The sequence below is a fragment of the Pseudopipra pipra genome, chromosome 6 (assembly GCF_036250125.1).
Source record: "Pseudopipra pipra isolate bDixPip1 chromosome 6, bDixPip1.hap1, whole genome shotgun sequence".
NCBI classification, from domain to species: Eukaryota; Metazoa; Chordata; class Aves; order Passeriformes; family Pipridae; genus Pseudopipra; species Pseudopipra pipra.
This window is the reverse complement of record NC_087554.1, coordinates 6712346-6724183: the sequence shown is the minus strand read 5'-3', so window position 1 is coordinate 6724183 and position 11838 is coordinate 6712346. Positions and strand designations below refer to the sequence as shown.

The 11838-nt window shown below is 43.8% G+C and overlaps 1 protein-coding gene across 1 annotated transcript; it reads left to right on the top strand.

Moving 5' to 3' along the window:
* Nucleotides 1-2834: 2834 nt before the first annotated feature.
* Nucleotides 2835-7479, top strand: SVIP (small VCP interacting protein). Its single transcript, XM_064657196.1, has 4 exons — nucleotides 2835-2988; nucleotides 3904-3954; nucleotides 5789-5902; nucleotides 6698-7479. Exons 1-4 carry the CDS (start codon nucleotides 2926-2928, stop codon nucleotides 6710-6712), a joined length of 243 nt encoding a protein of 80 aa, XP_064513266.1. The 5' UTR covers nucleotides 2835-2925; the 3' UTR covers nucleotides 6713-7479.
* Nucleotides 7480-11838: the final 4359 nt, after the last annotated feature.

Here is an 11838-nt window from a genome sequence, read left to right as displayed (position 1 = left end):
TCCTTCAGAAAGCTGTGCTCTCTTTCTCCATGCAGAGTTCTGTCCAAGCAAGTTCTGTCAATCTTCTTCTAAATCTTAACACATCCAACAGTGGACTTGCATCCAACAGCTCTAATCTGAAGCCTGACAAATACTGAGCACTTGAAGTTCCACAAAACAATGGAACCTCGATACTCTAAAAATAAATAACATTTTAAAAAAATGCTTTCATTACAAAGCAGGAAGTTAATTCCTAACACACTACACTGTGGAGCAGGAAAGTTGCAGCACTTCCACCACAGCTCCCAGGACGACAAACACAGCCAAGCTGCTCTGCTGAGCTTTTGTGCCCACCTGAACACAATCTCAGCCTCATTAGCAAGGGACGGGCAGCAGGTGAGCCTCCTTCTGCTCTCCCTTCCAGCACACCTCATCAGTCTCCCACTGTGCCAGTGAGACTTTTGATGGCCAGAAAGCCCAGGTCAATGTTGTGGTTTGTGTGAAGAACTTAGTTCAACAATGCAGTAACCCCCTCTGATGACCTGACAGGCTTGAGAGGTGTGTCTGTGCGACCCTCAGGAAGTTCAAGGCTGGGTGTGAGGTGCTGCACGTGGATCGAGCCAATCCCGAGCACAAATACAGGCTAGGCAAGGAATGGATTGAGAGCAGTCCTCAGGAGAAGGACTTGGGGGTGAGAAGCCCAACATGACTCGGCAATGTGCACTTGCAACCCAGAAAGCCAACTGGGCTGCATGAAAAGCAGTGTGAACAGCAGGTCGAGGGAAGTGATTCTGTTCCACTACTCTGCTCTCGTGAGACCCCACCTGGAGCGCTGCATCCAGCTCTGGGGGCCCAACATATGAAGGACCTGTTGGAACAAGTCCAGAGGAGGCCATGAAGACCTTCAGGGTGCTGGAGCATCTCTGCTACACAGACAGGTTGAGAGAGTTGGTGTTGTTCAGCCTAGAGAAGCTCCAGGGAGACCTTAGAGCCCCTTCCAGTACCTTAAGGGGGCATACAAGAGAGCTGGAGAGGTTTACAAGGACATGCAGTGATACAACTAGCTTTAAAGGGGGCCGGCTTTAAACCGAAAGAGGGTAGATTTAGATCAGATATTAAGAGGAGGGTGGTGAGGCAGTGACAGAGGTTGCCCAGAGAAGCTGTAGGTGCCTCATCTCTTGAAATGTCCAAGCCCAGGCTGGATGGGGCTTTGAACAGCCTGGTCTAGTGGAAGGTGTCCCTGCCCATGACAGGGGCTTTGGAAACCAGATGGTCTTTCAGATCCCTTCCAACCTTAACCATGCTATGATTCTACACAAACTACATGATTCTATGCCTAATTACAGCTGCAGGAACTTAAATTCGTACTTTACAGTAATGTATGACATCATAGGCTCATGGAATAAATGGCAGGACAAGAACAGAGGTGCAAAAATATACACTTTGTTCAAAATCACAAAGGCAGACAAGAAGCTGGGTAGACATTGCATGAGAATACATATTACAATCTCCACATAACCCTTGGGAACGGGTGCATGCTCCAACACTCAAATTCAGGAAATGCTGTTGAACAGGGTAATGCTGGAGTTGTTTTTTTTCTTTTCTTTAAGAAAAAGAGGGAGAAATAGCAGAAGAGGCAGTGTCATGTGAAAGGTGGGAGTTCAGATTTTTGATCGTTGGTCCCCCAGGAAAGTTGAGACCGTGGTGTTTGACAGTCTGTCAACACCTTGTAAGGAGACCCTTCACCAACAGATTCACAAGATCAGAGGGGACCTTGACCTCCCTTATTAAGGGGAACTCAACAGAGCCAGAACCGCTCAGCGGGTCCTGCCAAGGTGTTTTCTGCTGCTGGCAACTGCAAGGACTCACTTTAACAGTTTATGGAATAATCCTTTTTATTAATACAAATTGTGACAGGTTAATAAGGTTCAATGGTTGTCAGTGATAGTGCCTACTGCAAAAATATGTTTTAAAGCAAGCTACTGATACACATATTACGCAAGCACAAGCTCTGATACAAAGCAATCTAATTAATATGGTATGGGGTAAGCACAAGCAAAAGCTCTAGTCCCAAGAGCAGCATTTAATGCACTTAGAGTATGTTTCTCACCCGAGGCATCCCTCTGGGAGGGGGAAGGATGGACTCAGCCCATAGACTGATGCCAGCAGTTTCAGTGGAGATCTTCTCCAACTTTCCCTCTATCCCCAACTTACTTTTATACTATTTGCTTTATGTTTGGGTGGAGTTTGAGTGGCTGTAGTCATAAATACCTTTTATTTCTGACTGGTGTACCTAATGGGGGGGGGGGGGGTGTCGTGGTTTGGCACCTGCGGAGGGGGTTCGACACGGTTGTTGGCTTCCAGAACATCCAGATTCTCCCTAGTCACAGAGGTACTGTACGGTCTCAGTACCGCAGCGATGTCCCATTCTGCTGGGATGAGAATGGAGAGGGGGCCGGGTAGCCTCCAGTTCGTGCCACGCTCCGTTCTGTTCCTCTGAGCAGATGTTTGTCGCTGTTTATGCTGGGCAGCATGCCGACCTCAGTCCGTCCAGGGAGTTGCAGCTGCTTGTTCCCTTAGAATTCTGAACCCCTCTAGGTTTAACTCCATCCATCATACCCACAGCCAGAAAGAGGCACCACCGGGTGACAGCTACGCCGGCCCTCGCCAGCCCCGCTCCGGCAGCGCCGGGCGGGGAACGGGAGCACTGCCTGCCGCCAGCGGTCCCTGAGCCCGGCACCGGCTGGGAAATCAATCACACAGCGGGCTCTCTGCCGCCACAGAACGACCTCCTTTTAATTAACTCCCGCAGGGATCTCGCCGGCCCGGCCCTCCCGGCCCGGCCCCCGCGCCGGGCCCAGGGCGGGGCGGGCGCTGCCGCCGCGCGGGGCCGTGGGTGGGGCGCGGCCGCCTCCGCCGCGGGGCCTGCGGGCGGTCGGTCCCGCCATGGGGCAGTGCCTGCCCTGCCTGGGGGGCGCCGCCAAGGACGTGGTGGAGACGCCCGACCCGGTGAGTGTGGGACCGAGCCCCCCGAGGCTCTCCCTCTCTCGTCGTCCTCCTCCCGCCCGGTTGTTTACCGGTGCCGCCCAGCGCCGCGGGGGCGGTGACCTCCCCCCTCAACATGGCGGCCGCGCCGCGGGGCCGCCGCGCAGAGCTCGCCGAAAAAAAAGGGTTTGTGGCGGCTGCTGCTGCAGCGGCTGTGCCGGGGAAAGGAAGCCCGGCCCCCGGCCCTCGGCCTGGGATGCGGAGAGCTGCGGGCCCGGGGCCGCCCGCTGGTGGTCTGACCCCCGGGCCGCGCCTGGGCGGCGGTGCGGTGTGCGGAGACTGGGGGGGGGGGGGGAAGAGGTGTTCGCGTGGGGGGTGTTTGTACATTATCGTGGCCAGTTCGACCCACATTTTAACGAGAAATGAGAAGGATTGGGCCTATCTCTTCAGTGCGTAGTGGTGCTTGCTTCTACCTGCCCTGCACCGGGTGGCGTTTGCTCTCGCTGGGTGGGTAAGAGCCCTCTTCTGAGCTCTCTGCCCCTCGGCTCGGGATGTCGTGGGGGAGAAGGGGAGCCCCTTTGGCCTGGCAGAGCGAGCGTTCCCCTTTCCAAACTCCCCAAAGGATGCACACTGCGCGCCTTCTCAGCCCAGCCTGGATTTTTGGAGTGAAGGCGTGATGCAGACAAGCTGAGTAATGATTTCTGGTGGGGTTGGGCGGTAAATGTGCCAGCAGCTGCTCTTCTGGCATATTAGTCACTGAAAACACTTCGTTCTTGCCGACTGGCAGTGCAGGGAAGGATGATGCTAATTGACTTGAGGTTGACATTTAGTGGCAGTTCGCATTACAGATTTGAGTCATGCTTAAAAATTAAGACTTAAAAAAAAAAGTGCACAGACTGTGTTGGAATAGAATTTCACTGTCTTTAACATTTTATTTAGGAAATAAAAAGAAGACAGCTGGCAGAAGCTGCTGAAAAGAGGCAGATGGAGGTAACGTCTGATAAAATGCCATTTATTCAAATTACTTTTTATGGGGAAAAGAGCTGGGACTTCTGTGGGAATACTGGATATTGTGTTTGGATTGTGCGATTTGTCACTAAATAATGTCCTAGTATTATTAATGTCTTTTGTACCTTTTTATATATATATTAAGAGTTTTACAGCAAGGTAGATGCTCAAAGACCATTGCAAGGTAACTTAAGTTTGTTTGGATGGGAGAAGTTTTATGGTAATTTAAAAAAAAACAACCTAAGAATTGAAAGTTCAAGTTCAACACTATTTTTTCCTCGTTCTGAGACTTCAAAACAAGAGACTGAGAAATATTTCAAACCAGAGCAGTCAAACAGTTGTTTGTACTTCTTAAAAAAATGTCAGTTATACGCACTTGCAACTTCAGTTTATCAACATGGCAACAGTTTGAGCATGTTTATCAGCTCAAACTCCTGCAAAGACTTAGTATGAACTTACTCTTCTATATTTTTAGGTTGCTAAGCTTTAACTCCTTCAATATCTTTAAAGTTAGAAAAGGTAGGATGCAAATGTTCTAGCAGACCATAAAACTAGCCAGTCTGGTTTTTTTCCTTCCATACCTCCTAAAAAAGCTTATAAATAAACTCTTTACTTATTGTAGATTTTGAATGGTGTATCTCAGAGACCACAGCTGAACTGTGAAGAGAAATGAATGTGTTATTTATATGAATGTCAGTGACATTTAAATATTGAATTAGAAATAGACCATTGATCATGGGGACCGTGTTGGCCTTGTTTGAAGAGAGTTTGGTAAATAATTGAAGCAAAGACTGAGTGATGCTTTAGAGTCCTTTAAAAACTCTTGATTTTGTTTCATACTATGTACTAAAAGCAATCCACATGTTATTTTTAATCACAGATGGGTTTCAATAGCAAAGGGGTTTTTAAGTATAACTGTAGGAAATACCTAGCTCTTAACTGGCTAAAGAGAAAGGAAAAATGAAGCAACTTGGGTTGTGGATGACCTTGAAGTTTTGTAGGACCTGTTAGGCTGCTAAAGAAAACCAGAAGTATCACACTCTCTTACTTTTTTTGTTTTCTTGAAAGACAAAGAGATAAAACATCTACCAGGATTTTTTTTCATTGCTATCTTTAAGAGCATTTTAGCTTCTGAATGTTGGGTAATGGAGATGTCTTTCTCTGCTTAGTGTTTTCCTGTAAATGCTTCTTAACAGTCTGAAGTCCTGTGAGCTGTTCTTCCTTTTAGGGTGCTGTAGGCAGTTTGGGTACCTCACTCACTTGGAAGACCAGTTTTCTAAAAGGCAGTCAGTCACCACAAGGATGTGAAACAGTTAACAGGTTTTTCATCTGTATTCCTGCTATCCACACAGCCTATGAAAGTTTGAAGGGTAGACTCTCACACAGGTTATTTCTCACAGATCACAATTTGAAAGTTGAATTGACTTCACAGCCTGGGCTAGCACTACTAGCACAACCTCTTTTCTCCCCTGTTTGTGAGGGCAAGAGTAGGCCCTGACACTGGAAAAACCACAGACTACAAATCTGTGGACTTTTGGGAACAGAGGTTCTGGTTCTGCATCAGTGGATGCAGAGCAGGCACATGTAATTGCATTAAATATATTCACCTGGATGTAATAACAGTATGAAACAAAACACCCTCACTTACCTATGAGGCAGTATCCTAAAAGGGCTACCTTGATGTGATATCATTACTAAATGTTTCAGTCTTTTCACGCAAGCCACAGTTCACAAAACGGTGTTGCCAAGACTTGCAGTTTGTTTTTTCCCCAGAAAAATAGCTAACTTGGTCTTACCCAAGTGTGTTTTCTCCCAGGCTTCCTCTCGAGGTATTAAGAATGCTTACTCTGTAGAGCAGAAGAAAAAGAAACAGGAAGAAATAGAAAAAAGAATGGCAGCTTCACGTCCTGGAGGAGAAGGAGGGCTGAGAGTAAGTTTCAAGAAGAAACAGTGTGATTCAACTGAGAAAATCCTGTTTTGTCATGTACAAGGCTGAATAACTTGAGGAAAAACCAAGAGGAAGAGAAATTGAGTAGAAATGGAAGTATTTCCCGTGTCATTATCATGCAGTGTTCTTAATGAGACTTCATTACTGGGACACAAACACAGCAGGGATGGCAGAGAGGTTGTTTTTTTTTCCTCTCCACTGTTTTCTGCATCTTTGATGCATCAGTTTTACATGTTTCTCAGCACTATGGACCTCATCAGTGTGTTGTCCTGTATTCTATGTCCCTTTTCAATGCTGGTTGAGATGTCTCTCTTCTCTCAGAGTTTATAGAAAGCATTTGAACTAAGTAGGGAGATGGCCTTGGGTTTCATGTATCTCTGTCTCTTTAAAAAAGAAACATGCAGTGTTGGCATAAATATGGATGGACTTCACTATCACTGCTGTTCTAATGTAAACTTTCCCTCAGAAGGCCAGGCAGAGATTTAATGAAGAATTATAACTTCTCTAAAGCAATACAGAATTCAATCTGATCATTGAAAATCAAGCTTCCCAAGCCTTCATCTTTCACCCTCATTGCTGTTTTTGACTCAGGAGGGAGGAGTCTTTGTAAGATGCCACTGGTATGCTGCATGTCCCTCACCTGCTGGGTATAAAAGGTGTTTTATTGTAGAATTTATTGCAGTTGGACAACCTTGTGGTGGTCGGTTGGTTGGGTTTTTTCCTTTCTTTTCCCTATCTTCATACAAACGTGTGGTGTTTTGCTGTTTGTGTCTTTAGTGGCAGGTGGGATAACACGTGGCTTCCGAAGAGAAGAGGACTTTTATTGCCCATAACTTGCCAGTTTCTGCAGCCAAGTGGCACCTGCTCATAATGTGGCTTTTGCTGTTTCCATATGAAGACTCAGCAGTACTTTGCCATTGTGGGACAACGTGTGGAAACATTCACTAAAAATCTTAAGAACTAACTCTGAACACTAAGGTTTTGCCAATTTTGTTTGTTTGTTTGTTTGTGCATGTTTTATTGCTTCCCTGTCAAAGGAGTGAGATGGGTTTTCTCACCTGGAAGTGGCCTCCTTACCTGCAGTCAGTCAGTATGTGTGTGCTGTCTGGGCAGTTGATGTCTGTCTGTCTGTCTGTCTGTCTGCGTATGACTGGCTTAGGCACAGCTCAGGTTCCCACGCGTTGGTTTTGATGCTTATTTCAAGCTCTTCAATAAGCTCTAAGTCCTCATGTAGAAAGTTGTTCATAAATATATATATATATTTGAATATGCAGGTGACAGCATTTCTCTTTCGTTTCCTAATGACTTTTGAAATGCTTAGGAATTTAGTGCCTTTTTCAAAACAAAGAAAAGCAGGTTCATGGTGAGTCCTTACAAATAGAATCATTTTGTTACCAGTTAAAAAAATAGAAACCTTTACAGATCCTGTATACATAGATCAAGAATGCTGTTTTATTATGAGTCTAATTATTGTTCTCCTCATTTTTCTGATGTGAATTTGAGTCTGTAAGTATTTATAATGAATTGTGGAAGTTAAACATTAAAAATCTTATTATTAATTGTTCTCCTTTATTACCACAAGAGGGCAGTGCTGCCCTTCTCAGAATTCTGGAAAACAAACAGGAAAACAGTTACTGCATAATCTGTTGGACGGTTCATTTCCTAAAATTTCTGCACTGCATAGGTGGACTTGTTATGATGCAGAAACCTTTTCTAAATACTCTGTATTCAGCAGTGTCTATAATCCCTTTCCCAAACATGAAGCTACCATTGCCTCTTTAGAGCTACCTGAACTATGTGTTACAATTAGACTTTCAAACTAGTGCTCGAGCTACTGCCTTGACAGAGGAGGGGAGTTTGTTGGAACATGATAAAACACTAAGGATCTAGCTCTTCTGTTTTCCCAGAGAGCATTATGTATGGACTCAGTACTGCACTGGCCCCGTTTCTGACCTACTTTACACTGTAGAGGCTGTTTTCCCCCCCCTTGAACTATGTATTTCATCTTTTACCTCTCTCAGTAGTGTCTGATGCTGTCCTAGGAGCGCAGTCCTGACACAATGAGTTTCCTGGCTTAGCCTTCAGAATGGAGTTGAGAAGAGGGAGACTTTTCAATATTAATAAAGTGATGTTTGGGCTGAAAAAAACTGTGTCCTTGGCAGAAGAATGCCTTCATTTTCCTTTGGTTGCTGGCACTTGCTCTCTTCAGTGTATTAACCGGTCATAGCAATTTTTTTTTTTTTTTAAGTCTAGTGAAAATGCATTGAATTATAATAAAATAGACTAAACCTTAATTTGAAATGTGAATTTCAATCTTAACAGGACAGTAGGTCATGTGAAGACACTTAAGCAGCACTTGTGCTTAGTTGGTCACTTGGGATGTTTCAAGCTTAATACATTTTTCTCTTCATTCTCTGTCATCCTGCTCCCCCAGATCTGCAAGGGGAGCAAATAACCATCAGTCTCTTGTGCTCAGTCATACAGCAGGGGCTTGGATGACAAGTCTGTGCTTGCATTAGTACCATGAACACTTTCATGTAAAGCCACTGAAATAACCTCGTGCAACCAGTCACAGTTCCTGCTCTTCTCTCTCCCCCTCCTGCATGTGAAATCCAGAGATACCTGTGCTTTGCAGGAGTCCTTGTTTTGAAATTCAAATTCATTCCTACAGCTGCAAAACCCATCAGAAGATTTGGAAGTGTGTAGTTCTAGATTACAAAAAGCTATTTTAAAGGAAGTTCCTATAACATATACAACTAACTGTCCAAGTGGCCAGGCTCAACTGAATCTGGGAAGTTATTTGGGTAAATAAAAGCACTTGTTGTTGGTTTAAGTTATGGGGTAATATTAACTGCAGTAAATACTGCAGTTCAGTAGTGTACAAGCAATAGGTACCTGAACTGTACCATTGAACAGCAAGGCTGAGAGCTCTGTAGATTAGAGCTGCTCTCCCTGTAGATGTCTTCCCTCTCCTTCTTAGTGCTGCACTAAACAAATAGGAAACACAGTAGGAATTTTGTCCTTGTTCCCCCCAATCCTAGGTGTTTAATTCACCTCAGAGGTTGTTAAAATGCACCTTTTCATGTAGATTATCTAGACCATTGACAGTACAACTATGCCTTTTTTTTTCTTCTTCATCTTCTGAAAGCATCGTCTCAATCCTGGCAGGCAAAGCCCAGTGCTGGTAAGCTGGAATGAAAGTCTGACTCTCCATGACTGTGATAGCATTGTCTTTGTTGCAGTAACAGCAAGTGAGACCATCTGCTGCTGAATATTGTTAAAATACACTGATTATGCCAGAGACAGAGTGTTCAGAGCAGAACATCCTGAAGTTTGGGAAGACACAGAAGCTGTGTCTCCACAAGGGTGGGTGGCACCACAGTGGGCCCTGAGGATCACAGGTGACTTCAGCATGTGGATTTGGCAGTGACAGACTGAATTCCTGGGACAGCTCATCAGGCATGAGTGGTGCCAGCAGTTTTTCCAGAGTCTGGGCAAACCTGTCCAGCCCCATAAACATTTGCATGATCCCACCTGTTTGTTCCACAGGCTAAGAAAGCAAGAGACAGAGCAAAGAAGCAGCACTGTACCTGTCAGGTACTGCAGGGCAGCAGCCAATGGAGCAGTACAAAGTGTAAGCCCAAAAAGAACCAAACCCTTGTCAGCATTTCCAGCAGATGCATCTGTAATGTTGTAATGTGGCAAACAGCTCATCTTCCAGATCTAAAATGAACATGTGTAATGAATTCAGTGTTGAGTCTTAAGTTACAAGGAGCTTGCTGTACCTTCCCACACACATACTGCCTCTTCATTTCTCTCAGCCCCACCAGCAGCCCTTGAGCTAGCTACCACGGATTTGACATATCTTCTTTAAATTGCTGTTAGAAAAAAGGTGGTAATGCAAAGGAACAAGCAATTATCACTATAATACAGGTATGAAAAAAACTATCCTCAATCAGTGATGTAAATAATCCTGCTTGGAAAAAAACCTCCAGGTAATAATACGTGAACAGCAAGGTGACAGAAGCTACTTCCTAAAACAAGCAATAACAGATGTTACAGTTACATTTCCAGACTAATTCTGACTGCCTTCCAGCATGGTGAGGCATATTTGACATTATACAATAATAATGTTTTTCACAAGTAATCTCCCATAATTTATCTGTCTCGAGGTTTAGCACAGTTTATTCACAGCCAGCTGGAGTTCCCAGGAGGTTTGGTCTACAAGGCCTTTGAGAAGAGGCTTTGTTGCAGATCATACGAGTTGAACTTCTTAGGACTTCCAACCCCCTCAACACTGAAATTCAGGCATGTTACAGGGCAGTAGAGTTACTAAGATCACTACATAGCATTCATCATGGAAAATGATCTAAGCTGCTCTGCCCCCATCATTGCAACAAGGGCTGTAAGGCTGTACCTCTTTGAGCAAGATTTTGCTGCTCAGCTTTGGCTTCAGAAATAGAGCCTCAGGCTCCTAACAAATTTCCCAATTCCTACACTGCTACAGGACCTAATACACTAAGAAAATGCCATTTATCAGATCAGCAACACTTAACTCCAACCCCTTCTTCCAGTGCTAACCAGCTTACTGCATTTTTTTTAATTTTGTTTGCCTTGTGGATGTTCCTGCTTTAATTTCCTCCTCTGTTATCCACACCCACACCAATGCAGTCAAATGCAGTAAGTCCTACCTTTTTTACAGAGATTAGGTGGTAGTGGCAGTACTTGAAAAAAATCTTTTGTAGGTCCATATAAAGTTCCATTCTGGAACTGGCAAAGTTGAAGTTTTAAGTCAGGACTTGTTTTAATGAGATGATTTTTTTAAAAAAAGATTTTTGAGTACCCTGAATCAAAAAAGACTATTTTGATAGCTACAGTCCAAGCATGTAAAGCAGTTAATGTTTAGTTTAAAATCTTGGTTTGGATAAAACTAGGAATACCTTTCTTATAATTATCTGCTCTTGATTTATTAATGTGTAAACCCCTTCAAATATTTAAAAAACTCCAACATAATAGCAATGCAAACTTAGTCTTGGATGATGGAAATAAAGGTCAGACTTGATGATCCTGGAGGGCTTTTCAAACCTTAACAATTCTACAATTCTGTGAAATCCAACTAATTATTTCAAAATAAACGTCTCACACTTTCAGGAGTGATTTTTTTTCCCCCCCTCTGTTCATTTGAAAACAGATCTCTCAGTGCTTATATTAAGATCCTGACATTTTTCAGCTGCTCAGCTTTTTTTTAAAAAAGTGATGTTGCTTGTGGTCTGTGTTCTGCTGCCATAAGGGAGGAGAAAAAGGGGCATGACTCGCTTCTATGACAACTGGGTCTTCCTATGGGCTTTTCAAAGGATTTATTGCTTGGATATATGTTTAATCTTCCTAGAAAGTGTCTCAAAATAAGAATAAAAGGCTGTGTCTTTTCTTTCTGAAAACCTGTTTGGAATTATGTCCTGCTGCACCAAGCAGTTGTGAACTGTTTGTATTTAGCAGATATTTCTAGATGGTGAACTGTGCCTGTTCCACAGGAGTGAGATACAACATGCTGATTTTAATAAGGCATGGAACATGAAAGACAGTCTTGATTCTAGCCTGCAGACATTCTGCTGTTAATTTTAAAGACCACAGGAGCAGATCATAAGACACATGTTTCAAAATTAAACATCAGAAAATAGAGAAAAACACCAATCAGTACTAATAAAATATATTCCAAGCATAGTTTTGAATGTTTTGTTTCCCTGCAAAGGAAAATTAATTTTCAATAAAATTTGGGTATTTCTGTGCTATCTGCTTCCCCCTTTCTTTGTCTAGCTCATTACTAGGGCAGCAAGCAGTACTGTATATTGTAAGCATCTGGTCAGTAGGAAGCAAAGGGAGGATGACAGATTACAAATAAATAAGACTTTCAAAATGTA

Bases quoted from the DNA above. Each gene is read 5' to 3' on its own strand.
- SVIP (XM_064657196.1), top strand. From the start codon at position 2,926: ATGGGGCAGTGCCTGCCCTGCCTGGGGGGCGCCGCCAAGGACGTGGTG. The intron at 2,989-3,903 runs GTGAGTGTGGGA...CATTTTATTTAG, and splicing joins TGGTGGAGACGCCCGACCCG to GAAATAAAAAGAAGACAGCT. The intron at 3,955-5,788 runs GTAACGTCTGAT...GTTTTCTCCCAG, and splicing joins CTGAAAAGAGGCAGATGGAG to GCTTCCTCTCGAGGTATTAA.